The sequence below is a fragment of the Bombus vosnesenskii genome, unplaced genomic scaffold, assembly GCF_011952255.1.
Source record: "Bombus vosnesenskii isolate JDL3184/JDL3185 unplaced genomic scaffold, Bvos_JDL3184-5_v1.1 scf7180000013273, whole genome shotgun sequence".
In the NCBI taxonomy this organism is placed as follows: Eukaryota; Metazoa; Arthropoda; class Insecta; order Hymenoptera; family Apidae; genus Bombus; species Bombus vosnesenskii.
In genome coordinates, this window is record NW_022882931.1 from 3,663,717 (window position 1) to 3,678,457 (window position 14,741).

Consider the following 14,741-nt stretch of genomic DNA (forward strand, 5'->3'; position numbering starts at 1 on the left):
AGGAGCTAAAAAGACAGAATCAACCGTGACGATTAATCGCCGAGAACGATGTAACGACCGGATCGGTTTACGCCAATAAACCAATGATTCCGTGATCTGAATGCCAAATGTCCGCCCACGATGGTCCTTACAAGGATTTTTCGCATACGAGAGTTCCTTTCAATGCTACTGTAATTAATATTAGATCGGCAATGAAAATAATTTCCTCTTCATTCGCAATGAAATTTCAATAAACTAAGGGTCGTTAATGTAGAAAGATACGCTCTTGAAGATTTGAGAAAGATAGTATCTTTGGAAAATTCTAAACAACCGCATTGTAGAGGATGAAAAGTCATAAAACTTCGAATTTAACATCTTTTCAATAGGTACATTGTATGATTTCTTTAGAATGACGTTTTCACCCCTAAGATCAATTCTTTATCGAAATAAGAAATGGCATTGTTAATAATATCACTTGAATTATAATTTTAGAACGTTTCTTTGTTTATGAATCTTCTAACTGAATTTTCTATTTTTCTTCGACTATATTAGGCGATAATCATAACAGTATTGAAGAAACACAGTATTTCTAAAATCCTAGGATACGCGTTCAAATTAGAACGAACCACGAGCTTCTTAAAGACCAGCCATGTAATTCTTCTGGCGCCAATCTTCAGATTTTTTTCTTTCTGCCGATACACGAGCGGTTCTGGGAAAAACGGGTGAACGGCACAGATAAGGACAACACCGGGAGTCTGAAACTGCAGATAAATGGAAAGAGAAACGGTGTTATTTATATTCGATGATCGATAGCCGCTAACTTGTTATCACAACGGAAGCCGAATCACCGATTCTCGGTATTTATTGTAAGATGACGGAAGTCTCGCTCTTTCTTACTTGCTAACTGCGAATGAAAACTGAACTTTATCATAAGAAAACGCGTGTATGAGAAAGACCAACCGCGATTACACAAGAATTCCGGTATCTAATCGCTCAAACCTTTTCCTGTTCCAAATTATCTCTGGATTTGTTCTGTCAACGATGTACGATCCACAGATTTGCCGAATCTCGCGAGTATACATCTGGTTTCTTAAAAGAACTCGCTATGAAAATAAGCAAAACGACCAAATAGATATCTGACAGAGGTAAAAACTGGCGTAAGTGAGTTTTAATCCAGTCATAAAACACTGGAAGAGATGTTAGCCTCGATATTTTTCACGTCACACATGTCAACGATGTTTTTGTTAGGTCCACGCGTGTTTACTTAAGAGGCAGCACTCGCTTAAAAATCTCATGTCCCCGTTGCGCTCCAAGAAGAAGAGTTCATCTCGCGAGTCGTTCCTCTTACGAGAGAACAGAAGCGGATAATAACCTATAATTATCAGCGAAGGGACAGAAGAAGAACAGAATGTTCTCGTGGCTCGTGCGTTCTTTAAATAACCCTCTAAATATCTGTCAAATGCTTCCAAAATTACATCTAAAGGGTTGATCGATAAAGATAAAATCTTCTATTTATTGTACAATAATACCTAATAAGAATCTATCGGTGCACCAATTACGGTTTCCTTTGCACTACACCGTGACGTAATGGCATTCCCTCGTCGTTGGAAAGCGCCACTTAATACTGTTACATAACAGGCAGCGTTCCATAAAGTCATTAGCATGATAATAAATCAACGGATACCGTAGAACGTGGAGCAACCCCTCTTAGTATACTGAGTATACTATAACTCCAGTTTCGTAGCCTAATCGTGTGAATTCGAGCCACGTTCTGCCCGTAGCGGATATATAAAAGAGATGCCTCCATAGCAGACATAACTCTGACGATTATGTGGTGCGTTTTATAGGAGAAGCATCCTTGAAACCGGTCAAGAAACCCTGGATCGTTTGTATCCTGATTATGGGGTATTCTGACTCTTTCTACAGGCTTCATAAAAAAGAAAAAGTTCTTCAAGCTAAAAATACGAAGAGATTTCCTTTTGAAATTCTGGTTTACCGTGTCGCCGTCATGCGGGTGCACCAACGCATGATAATTAATGCGGCCAATAATTTATTACGATTGCGCCCCCAGGTTTCGTGAGCCGTCGATGACGGAATCGGAGCAGGAAGCGAAAATACCACGGCTTGCAGCACGGACTTTCCTGGTTCGTTCACAAACTTGTTCTTTTCTTATTGTCCGCCGCTTGGAAATCTGGTTGCGCAAGGACTATTCTAATATTGTTTCGGAGACAATGCTGTTACGTGTCGAGAAGTGCTAAGAAATTCGTTGAGACAGCTAACTTCTGTTCTAATGATAAAAGTGAGATTAATTTATACTAAATGGTGTAAAAAAATATTTTTATATTTTCGAAACTCTGCATTGGATTGAAGTGAATAGAAATCTAATTTCAGAAGATTGGGATAATGGTTGACATCCTTAATATACTACTACTAACCCATTATTATATTGTACTATTATACAATAATACTACATTTTTGTAGTTCCAAGAAACTAAACTAAATTATGATTTTATTAAAACTATAAATATCTCGTAATGAATGTTTATGATCCTACTTTATATACCAAAGGTTGTACAAATTTTACTTTTTTATAAAGAAACATTGCTACATTTCCATTTTTCTAAACAACTGTACTGAATTATAATTTTAATACAACTGAATAAAAATCAAATTGCAGCAAATTAATGAGATGATTAATGTATCTGATGGTAAATAATACTTCACATTGAAACCTAATAAAAATTCAATAGGGAAAGGTGAACGTATGCGTACAACCATTCTTGAAATGTCAAAACTCATAATGGACATAATCTTATAATGGAAAATTATAGCCACCTGTAACAATGAAAGGGTTAAGCATCTCCATTGACCTTCTGCAACCAAAAAAAAGCTATTATGAAATCTCTTCTAGCATATTGGTTTCATGACAAGGGCCATTGTAACGTAGCAAAATTATGCAGACAGAAGTTGTAAGAGTAAACCGTCACAAGAGTGAAGGTCGATCGATCGACAGATAAAAGCCTAACATTCTGATGGAACAACGGGTAGTACGTTTTATCAAGACCGGTTCAAATAAAAGATACACGTAGACAAGAAAGCCGGAACTACGGGCCGCCGCGCCGGATGTTGCGAGGTCCGAGAACGCGAGACAAGTCCGGCATCCAGAGACGGAATGAGAAGGTACATGGAACGTGATTTCGTGCGTATAGCGGTAGGATGATCGATCATCGATCATCGAGATGATCCAGATTCTGCAGCATGGAATTTCCTTTACGTGAATTTTGCGGTTTTTAATTCGACTCTTGTACGAGCAAATATTTAATACTTTTAGTGAAATTTTACATGTGACAAATTGCAAGTTATTAGTATTAACAAATTCTTCTGCATAGTAGAAACAGTTTTAAATAAATTCGACAAATAAAATTTGATTAATTTGATCGATAAATAAAGATAAATTTGGCAAATTGCAAGTCATTTGATTATCCTATTTGATCCAAAATTAAAACATTGGAAAAGAGAATGTAAAATTTTTCAGTAATATTTGCTAATTTCTCTATATATTGTGCAGATGTTCTAATATTTATAACCGACAGTTCACACGAAGGATATCGTGGAAAATTTATGTAAAACGAACATGTAGTACAAAAGAAGAAGTGAGTATGGTAATCAGAATTAGTGTTCTAAGAAAAAGCAAAATTATTCCATTATCTCGTAAATGTGTGTAATAGAGTATAGTAATTTGTTTCGAAGTATCTAACGATGTATTCCATTAACAGTAAAACGAATACTATATCGAATCGTCATAAACTAACGGAATAGATTAGAGATGATTTAACATACAAAAATTGAAGAGATAAAAGAAGCAACAAATTTTTGTTTGAATAAATGCAAATGTTAGTGGTTTTACGTGCTCGTGGTGTGTAATGATAGCATTTAATATGGTAATGGAATGTCTACGAGAAGACATTGACATTATCAAGATCATTGGACGCGAGTGACGATTTTTCACTTTTCGTCCCAGTTACGTAAAATTGTGTGGTATTCTGAAAGCCGCAATAGTATCGTTGTTGATCTTCCTACAGTTAGTTAACACAAAAAGAAAGCTTTGACCAGAATACATTTTATTTCATACCGGTTTCCAGACTTTTTCTCGACCAGCAAGGGAATAGTAAGATCGTGGTGCTTCCGCGGGTTCTTTATCTTATCGCAAGCACGATAATGTGTCTGGTCGCGCTGCATGGAAATTAAAATAGGACTCTAACACATTAACTTTTACAAAAATATAAAAAAAGAGCTACTGTAAAATACAAATGATCATAAAAAGAGAAGTACAAAAAGTCCCTATTTGTGTCAAGTGACATAAAAATGATTCAACGAAAACAAATTGCAGTCGAACGCGTATCAAAGTACAACTGCTATCAGAGAGACAGAATAGTTTGCTATCGTGACAAGCTACCACCAGCGATTACGCTGTAATCCATACGGCGCCGACTTTTCGGACTGTCATTCTATATTCAAAATGGAGCACGCTATTTATTTTTCGTTTTCTATTGAGGAACATTCCATCGCTCTTAGCCATATCATTTCTTACCAAATTTAGCTTCACGCTATCTTTCAGAGAACTTTCCTTGCAAATTTTTTAAGTCACTTTTATATGAGGAATGAGAAAATTGAATTTAAAGATTAGCAGTTTCACCAAGGAAAACTCTTGATCTCCTTTGCTGTTAGATTATTTAGAAAATTCTTGTGGTTAATTATGAATTAAATATTTTGTAACATCTTTTGTATCTTCTGGACTACTTCGTTCGGAGAGAAAGTTCCTACTTTTCATGTTTTTCATGTCGCAAATCGCACCAAGTTGATTGTTCGTAACATAGTCGTTTCTCCGGTTCATTCCTGGCAACCTACTAAGGAACGAAGGTCGGTAGGCAGGGAGCAAGTGCGATTAAGTGGATCCATCAGGGTTACGGCGGTATGTATAGTTTTTCACTTCACATTGTGAGTTGGCCGCAATGTGCGACGCCTTGGCATGCGGGGTTCTCACAGAGAATTCCTGGTTCCACGAACAAAAACTGCGGGACGTACGACGAAGATGAACTTCGCCCATCGGAAGACACCGAAAGAAAAAAACTTCAACCTTAAGGGTGATATATATCTTCTTTCTTTGAAAAAAAGAAAACGATGACAGGTTTTCTACGAGTTCATGAAACTATCCTTAATGAATTTGTTTTTTATTCTCGCTAGAGACACAAAACTGTTAACTGAACTATACGAAAGTCAAAAATTAAAATTTAGTAAAAAATTCGTAAAAAAATTAAGATTTAATCAACGTATTTAGGTAATTGAGAAATTTGGCGAAAAAAATTGTTTACTCTCGTAGAAGTTTAATAGAGGAAGTGAAAAATAATGAATTGGAGATGTAAATCGGGGGCGTTAATGGTTTCTCCTGAAAGAGTAGAACTAGATTCGTGAAATTTGAGATGACTAACCCACCATAAAAATATTCACAAATCAGTGACCAGGATGCTCATACACAGTTGGTTTCTCGAAGAAGTTAACGGAAGAATCCAGCTGTTTTGTAACGACCTTTGGCGCAGCCTCGTGTGAAACGGGCCAGGCAAACGCAAATACAATGAAAACTCAGCAATGTAACTATGTATTCAACAATCGTGTAGTTAATATCTAGAGAAACTGGGGTGTTGACCGGCAATAATGCAAAGTTCGCATTGTATTAAATGCGATGACCCTAATTTTTATTGACTGAGCCGGTCGACACTAACGATACCGGCGGTATTGACGATGATATGCGAGGTATGCGAGTAATCGACTTTAATGCCAATTAACCTGGCTCGATCAAAATTTTACACTACACGCCACAAAGAAACTACCAGTATATTCGCTAGAAATTTTACTTGAATATTCAAATGGTTTGAGTTGTGTCCTCCATTTCCTCGCAGATGTTGGACTAAACTGGCTACCCTAAGCATCTTGCTGGGATCAAGGGTCTCCGGAGAGTCATGTTTCTGTTCGTGCAAAAAGGGATGCGAAACCGAGCCGCGTGCAGTTGCTGCTTGACGAACTTGGGGACATTCGGTTCATGAGAAATTCACCCTCATCTCAAACCTGACTTCTGTCAACGTTCAAATAAAACCAATGAAATATCTTGGAATATCTTGAATCGATTAACGCAATGGAAATTTTGTATGACGTAATAATTTCGAATATAACTGATAATTTTAATCAATTGATAATTTTATCACGAATGCTGTTTACTCAATCGAAAATAATCGCGACTATTTTTGGCGGGATAGTAATCAAGCGAATGACTACGTCAGAAATAATCGTGGATTAAACACACGTACCGCCGATGAATCCCATTAGCGCGAACGGACAAGGACACACGTGGTCCAGCTGTTAATAAGTGCAGGGAATCGTTTTGTTCTCGTTTTCATGAAACCGTTTTAACGCCTGTCACGGATAACGTTTTGTTCTCCTCGTTTGCTTCATTAAGCAACCACGTCATTGCTTTTTGTACCCTCCCGCGGCGCGTTCAACCTTTCTTTTTGCTTCATGCGCGACTTTTTTCATCTAGCATGATCTTTTGTTCGATTTAATCCTCATTTGATTACGAACAAAAGGTTCGATCAACCTTATTTTGATCGGGACAATTGAGATCGGTGTGAAAAGGGAAGAATTGTATGTAATTTGATGGACTTACCTGCTGTGGAGTTGCGTCGGCGGGAGAAAAGCTCGAAAGGGCGGTTAAGGGCGCAAGCGAAGCGCACGAAGATGCCCTTGATGGCGGTGGTGTGTGTCCAGGGGTAGGACTTCCGCTTCCGCAGCTACTCGCACCCCCGCTCGAAGCCAGGCTCACGCTATCTGCTCGCCCTCGCCACGGCGAGACTGACACGTGCTTCAGCATCCCTCTTTGATCTCACCTGAAATCGAAATTCGGTTGTTTCCTTTAGTTTTGCTCAAAATATAAAACTGTTAGATCGAACTACACATCTAGAAGCCAAACAACTGATAGACTTTATCGAGACAAAGTCTAAAAATGTTTATCTGTGAAAAGTGAATTATTTCGAATATGTAAAATTAAACATAAATCAATATATTCTGCTCTTAAGGAATACCAGAAATCAGATTCGTAAAAGATTAGAAAATAAATTGAAGAAAAGAAGACTGATTGAACTTAAGAAACAAACTGAGGAATTTTCAGAAAACATAATTGATCAATTGCATCTAGCGATTTAGTCTAATAGTCTATTGACTGGATCCTGCAGTTCAATTACATCCAATAATATTAAGTATCACGTAGATGAAATTAAATGCTGATTTAACTATGCGTTTGAATTTGAATCTCCTTTCAACATGTAAAATTGAATAATTTCATTCAAATAATATTCCAAGAAGCAATTTCCAATTGTACATTGTAATGCTTATTGTTGTATCATTTAATTGTGCCTTTCATTGTGATAATTAATCCAATAACGGAGAGGAAACTAGTTTACGGGTCGGTTAGAAGCGAGGATTAACAAGAATCCTGAAAACAGGTTGATCTAATTTTATGCTATCTTTGGTGCTACTTAAGATAGGGTAATGTATACGTGACATCTATTTAGGATAAAAAGTTAATGTAGCTGATAGCTTCTTCGGCCTCTCTCTTCAAGGCTACGAAGAGGGGAAACAACCGTAGTGAAGGACGTTTGATAATTATCGACGAGACTGTAGATGATTACCGAGCTGTGCCTGGTACATGTTACTAGAAAACAAACTAGCATCGACGTAATTTCGTCGGGCAACGAGAGACAGACAAAAGAAGGAAAGCCCTTGAATATCACATAAACAGCTTAAGGGGCGACGCAGCTGCGTGCCAGAAGTTCGAAAGCTTAAACATTCGCGAGAAGCACGATGCGCATCCAAGAGGTAGCTGTACGTGGTCCGATTGTTAAATGTTTTCATAACAAGGTAGCTCAAGAAAAAACTGGTAACCATTCTCACAGCGTTAACTGTATTTTTCTCATTAATAATAAACAGCCATTCTAAACATCGACGCTCGATACTTCGGGCCATGTATGGAAGACCATTCGTATCTATTGAATTAAATATATTACAAAATCAGCCGTATTAATTATTTCCTTTTAATTAAAAGCGTGCCGCGAAGCTCATATATATCCACACACACACACACACACACACGAGGGATATGTTCATTCAAATGTCACGTGTTACGGAAAAGGACAGACGGTATCGATAACGTTATCACGCGATACAGTCATGAATATTCACATGGATACTTACTTTTTACCAATTCACAGCTGAGTGCAGCCCGCACTCGCAGTCCGGTGCATACGTCAATGCGCGGGAATCATGTTTACACTTGGCGAACAAGTGGCATTGAGTGCATCCGATAATAATTACACCTTACGACACTGTTAAACAAATTACTCCCAAATATTGTTCAACGATTAATAACACATTATCTAGACAGTCCCTATTAAATCTTCCAGTTTCTGTTGTTGGAAATCTTCCAAAAATACAAAGTCACTCGACGAATCCTCGTGGAACAAGCTTCTCCTTCCTCGAATCCACGTAATTATCTCGATGATTCACTATGACACGAATTATTATTCTTACTTATGTTTTTAGTCCTTTAATGATTTTGATGGATTTAATATAAGAATAAGAGACGCGTCGCGCGATGCTTGAACGAGCAAAGAACGAGACGCCTCGTCCAGCGTTGAAATCACCCGTCTGCACGACGTTCCACACGCCACGAGCGCTGCGCTACGACTGAAAGGGACGCGTGAGCAGTCGCGTCGTGTAAAGTCGGCGTAGTAAGCCTACGAGGCGTAGAGGAAAGAAAACGACCTTCCTGCGAGTGCACGAGACCCGCCGAACGTTCTATGCGCGCGACTTTCTATCGCTGTGTTGGTGCGGGGGCGTGAATCTCGTTACCGTACGGTCGTATGTCCACGAAGAGTATTTTCTCTCTCTTTTCATTCTATCTCTGTTTCTCTCAAAGCTTGCAACTTTTCAGCAACGAGTAGGCGTTCATTTGTAAGCTAGGAGGATGTCCGGGGTTTAATTCCTTCTTTGCTTTCGTCTCGTTTCACTGATCCTTCGCCATCATCGCTTTTGGGGTGCATATATTAAAAAAGGAGTGAGTTGATGCGAAATAAATTTGAATCATATAGAAGCAAATGTAACTCTTTTATTATGTTTGTAAACATTTACGTTGGTAATTGGGTCCACACGGCTCTGCGGGAAAAAGGGAAAAAATTCACAGAATGCAGATAGTATGCAAAAATATGTAAAATATCTAAAGTATAGTACTCGTCATGATATGTTTAATACCTAGATAAAACAAATCTCTACGTAGGTTTTACCTGTTTAGTTGTATTCACAAAAATATATACGAATCTCATTTTCTGTTAATAATTATGATTCTATAAAGTTTTAACAAAGTTATCAAAAAATTCATTGTGTAAAAGAAAGATCAAAAAGACTTTATTAAAATTCAATTTAATTCTACTAAAATTCAATCCAGAAAGTACACTAAATCTGCTAAAGATTAATAAGTTGATTTTTAAATGAAAATTGTATTGAAATAAATAAAATTGTACAACAAGATTTCTAATTTGTAAGCTATTCTTTCTTTCTGTCGGCTTAACGAGCATGTTTATTATAAGGAACAACATACGTGATGAAATTTGAATATTGACGTAATAAAAGGGAAGAGTATAGTATTTTATATTTCGTATAGGTTTGGGAGTACGTGGGTACAAAGTGTTTCCAATTTATTACTGAGACGATCATAGGGTGAGAAATAATTCAACCCGTGACATGTGACGCCTTAAATGATGATTGAAATTCCGTAAACGCGTCAAGTAGCTTCCTAAGAAAGTAAATTACAAATGTCTTTGGAACAAGTTCTACCTACTAATGGACGTCACGCGCGACTTTCGAGATTCTGAAAAAATGCAGTCTAGCTGCTAATGGTTACCGCGAATACACACGCCCAGTCATCTCGTCTTCGTTGTTTCACGTACAGAAAATTCAGAAAGCATAGACCGATAGTAAATCACGACTATACGAAGTTATCAGATTTTTTCAAAGAACGTCATGAATTCTAAACGAGCCTTTCGGAATAAGTAATGCAGGGAGACGTTTAATAATGTCGATAATATTAAATATGCGCTTCTATTATAATTGTTGATAAGTGAACTTTTTAAGGCAATCTTCTTTTAGAGAAAATGTAGAACGTTGGTAAGAGGCTGCTTTCTGATAAACTCCTACGCGATACTCGCGACTCGCAAGTTAAATCGACCGTGACAACGAGTTATCTTCGATACAGAAGTTTCGTCTTCCCTTTATAGAAGGCGATATTTTAGTCATGCGACGGTGCCTATATTGACGAAACAGAAAAAGAATTACATAAAGACGAGAAGTAGTACTTCCTACGTAATCACATAAAATCCATGAATGTATGGGCGTCGATTATACATCGAGGGAAAAAATTTCGTGTTAATTTCTTCGAAGAAAAACGATTGTTCTTCACGTAGGAGTACAACTACGAAAATGTCTGTAGCTTAGACAGAAATGTCTACACTTATGAAAAACCTATGATTATTTCCTAGATTAAGACTCGATTGAAAAACATTTCATTTTCCAGTGTTCTAGATACGATCTAAATTGAATAAACGCGATCCCTCGAGCAGAAGACGAAAGAAAGTTATGCGTTTGCTTTCATTCCGGAAACGACTAGGGCAATTTCCTTCTTACCAGTGATAATCTTTTTACTGATTTCTCTCGCGACGTAACGCGGAGCTTCTCTTTCGTCTGAGATCCTACGGATTCCGCAAGTATCGCCTTTGAACAGGTGAAAATGCTTCACACGTTTGTTCGTGAGTGCCACTTCGCTCGTTCACAAAGACTGCGAAAAGAATCAACATGAGCAGAACCGATTGGTTCTTGGGTAGGGTGCAGGTTGCATGTTGAAACGTAGAAAAGACGAATAGGAAGCGTATCATTATACCTGCGTGGGTTTTACCTTGCAAGGGATGTTCTATGGGGTGGTCGAGTTATTTAAAGTAGATATGATATGGTTATACAGGTATTAAAAATATCTGAATAAGAATTTTGAAATTGATAGTCTCTATTTATCAAATTTGAAGCTATAGTTAATAGACTACTCAACCATTTACCGAGTAATTCTATGATTTATAGGTAGATTAAATAAATTATGATCAACTGACAACACTCCCTTCCTATTATAATTGTGTTTTTTTCACGTTGGAGGTCGAAGACCCGTGAAGAGCGTAAAACATTCTGATACTACTGTCGGTACCATCAGAAGGATTTTATAGACATCTCAACCCTTAAGTAGAGGAACGTCGAGTAAATATATCGCAACGTGAAAGCCGTGGAGTCTCAGCCACGCGTGATATCGCGATTCCCTGGTGCAACACTCTTGCCTTTTGTCGCGAACAACGAGCCTCCTGTGAGAAGCATTTCCCTCGGCTGTCTGGCTTCGTTCGCGACGATCTCAAGGAGAAAATTCAATTAGCTACGGCAACTAGATCACTCCCGTCGCAGCTGCAATCGGCAGATAACTCTGAAACTTGTATGTCATGCGAAAGGAGCACTCGAGTGCGACTTTCGATTCGCTCATTTATCATAGATGCAGCTCGTCATCGTGCCATGACTCGGATCTCTTCCAGGCTTAGAATGTTCCAAATTTTAGAAAATAAAATTATCGTGAATCGCTTATGAGACGTTTAAATCCTCATAAATCACTAAGAAAAATTCAGAAGTCTTGGCTGGAGGAACATTGCACTATAGGAAACAAAAATCCTTCCTATGAGACACAAAAAGATGTTTATATGTATATCGTAGCTGTAATTTGAAATAATATTTTGTATCATATGATGTTACATCATTATACTATTTATGTTAAACTATAACCCCAAATCTAAATAATATGAATGAAAGATACCAAAATACAAGTTCTTAAGATGCAATACATACATATATGTATTTACAATTCGGAAATTGTCAATCAGTAGGAATTAAGATTCTAATAGTACCTCTGCTAAACTATAGTCCGAGGTCGATATTCAATGAATGAAAATGTTTTTACCAATTCATACAGCAGGAACAAGCTTACCAGGGACGGGAACTCGGTTAGAACGAAGTCAGAGAGCATATCGGAACCACGGTGGTCAGCCACTTTATCCTCGTGCACGCAACAAGCACGTCCAGCACCACGAGCACGCTGCTATGGCATGTATACGCCGCTATGGGAGTTTGGCAGCAGCGGTCCAGGTCGCTGGCTCTCATGGTGTTGCGTTACTTTCCCACAGGCGAGTCTCTTCCTTCGTGTGCAATTCTTTGCAAGCTGCACGGCGTACGCCCATCGTGCACCTGCACACGCGCGTACGTGTACCCACACTGTTGGAAAGAACACGTTGACGAATGTACAGGGTTGTATAGGTAGGAGACAAAAATGGTCAGACGGAGAAGGTGGAAGAGAATGAAAGAACGGGAGAAGCACGCATCTCACCTTGCAAGGCGAACCTGTTCGTCGGTACCGAAACCGAATATCGTCTTAAACCGAGTGTTACGACCTGAAAATAATGTTACCCCTGAGGATCTTTAAATTTCAGGCTACGGGACCTGTGGCGGAAGCGAGCCGACAAAGCACCATATTATATGCAGTCGATGTGGAATTCGATTTTGATGGACCAATTTCATCCTTCATTCGTGCAGTTCGAAGAGAAATCTGGGAAGAGAGAAGTATCGATGAGACTTCTCTGAGCTTTGATACTGGAGAAAAAATTCTTGAGAATGGAGAAATGGACGATATAACCTTATATATATAATGGTGATTTATAGTTAGTGTGTTATACGAATATTTTTAGAAATTTGCGTTTTTAGATTAGATGATCTATTAAGCGGATCACGAAAATCAAGCTTAATTTGTAATTTGTAATACGTTAACATGGAATGAGTAATTGCTTTGAACAGAGAGAATGGTTGATGGGATTTAATGTCAATCCAGCAACGTGGCATCGTCCAGTTTCCGGCCTGCGTGACGGGACTGATTTCCGGGACCGTGCCGTGCTGCATGCATTCAAAGGGACCCCCAACATCAAGTGGACTCTTTCCCCATGGTCATCGACGAGTTCGTGTCCTTTCCCATGGGTGTTGTTTTCTGCATCTGCAACTGTACACTAACCCGATAACGTCATATTGTTTGTTAAGGTTTAACACGCGCCGAGATAATTGGGCGAGATCATGATGAAACAAAATTGTTTATTAATCGTGTCCATCGATAATTTTTCTATTCATTCAAAATCCTTGGATTGTTTTTCCGAACGACTTAATTTTTTAATGACTTATCCGAGTAATAAATACTGTAAATACCTAAATTCAATATAATTACGCTTAAGATATAATAAGGAAACAAAGAGAACAGGGAAATTTCCCAAAACTTGTACCAAATATAAAATTAAAAATACATATGTTTAAGAAATTAAAGTACTTTTACGAGATGTTCTTAGGAAGAGTAAGTGTTTCGTATACGAAGTACGAGTAGTCTGTTACGCGAGCATTCTCCTGATGCAAGTAGCGCAAGAAAACCGGAGTAACGGGGCCCAAAAAATTTTAAGTGGATCGAAAGAAGCACCGCGGGATATCTCTCGATTGCATATCCCGCGGCATCCACTATAACAAGATTTGCCGACGGCATCTAGTTCAGGAGATAGTTCTTCGATGAGTTCTTCATTCCCAGGAGTGTTGCTTTCATCGCGAAGCTGTCTGATGCCGCCATTACTTCAAGATCCACTTCAACGAATGTATCGGTTATTTCTGAAAGTAAAGAGGAAGTCTCTCTCAGTTCCAGTTTAAAATGTTATCTTACGAATAAAACATTGAAATATTATAAATTAGAAAGCCTATCGTTACTGGTGCCAATTTTGGAGTACCATAAGATAGTTGACTATCATAAAGTTGAAAAATAGATGAAAGGTTGATTTGTATTTTCCCTATCTTCAATTTCTGAGCTTATTTACTTATATTCTGGGATTGTTTATTCATAGTTCATATTAAAACATATATATATATTTTTTGATAACAATGAAAATTTACAGATAGCAGAGAACATACATTAATCAATGACGATTAATCTCCTAAGTGCTCGCCAGTTTAGGCCATCAAGTCAGGTGAAAAAGGAAAAGTTATTCAAGACGGGCGAAACTAGTCCAGTCATACTCCAGGTATTAAATCTCGATATTGCTGCACTTAGTAAACAACCAATTTCCGTTCCTGAGACCACATCTTGTCTTGAAAACGTGTCAAGAAATAATCCATGCCTTTGAAAAATTATGCACAGCGGAAGTATTTGAATTTATTATAAAAGAAAACAGATTACGCTGAAACTATTCGAACGGAATGTTTGCAAGTGACACAAGGAATTCGAGCGTTACGCCAGGCGCGTTTAATTAACGACAAAAGTTTGTAATTACTTACTCTGAATGGTATACACGTTACGTAATAGATTAATTGATCCCGAGTTTATAGGATCGGCAATTCGGGAGTGGTTGTGCACATATAGAACACCTCTTGCATTCTATCCGACCATTGACTTACATTACACGCTTCGTGAACTTTCCGATTTCTTCAGACAGAGTTGACAGAGGGCAACGAGGGGCAACGAACGTGTAAATGGTATAAAGAGACCCCTGACAGATCACGAAATT

General features: G+C 38.1%; 1 protein-coding gene across 2 annotated transcripts in view; it reads right to left on the reverse strand.

Annotated features, from left to right (window-relative positions):
• Positions 1-12,822, reverse strand: part of LOC117231637 — a 39,980-nt gene extending 27,158 nt beyond the window's left edge. Inside the window, exons 1-3 of one of the 2 annotated variants that reach the window (XM_033490259.1) lie at positions 12,625-12,822; positions 12,149-12,405; positions 6,698-6,917 (exon numbers count right to left, since the gene is read on the reverse strand). In XM_033490259.1, the coding sequence (XP_033346150.1) occupies positions 6,698-6,901 (204 nt within the window). In that variant the 5' untranslated portion in view covers positions 6,902-6,917; positions 12,149-12,405; positions 12,625-12,822. Of the gene's footprint in view, positions 1-6,697; positions 6,918-8,280; positions 8,803-12,148; positions 12,406-12,624 lie in introns of those variants that run through there. The other variant, XM_033490258.1, reaches the window with a different exon arrangement.
• Between the last annotated feature and the right edge of the window lie 1,919 nt (positions 12,823-14,741).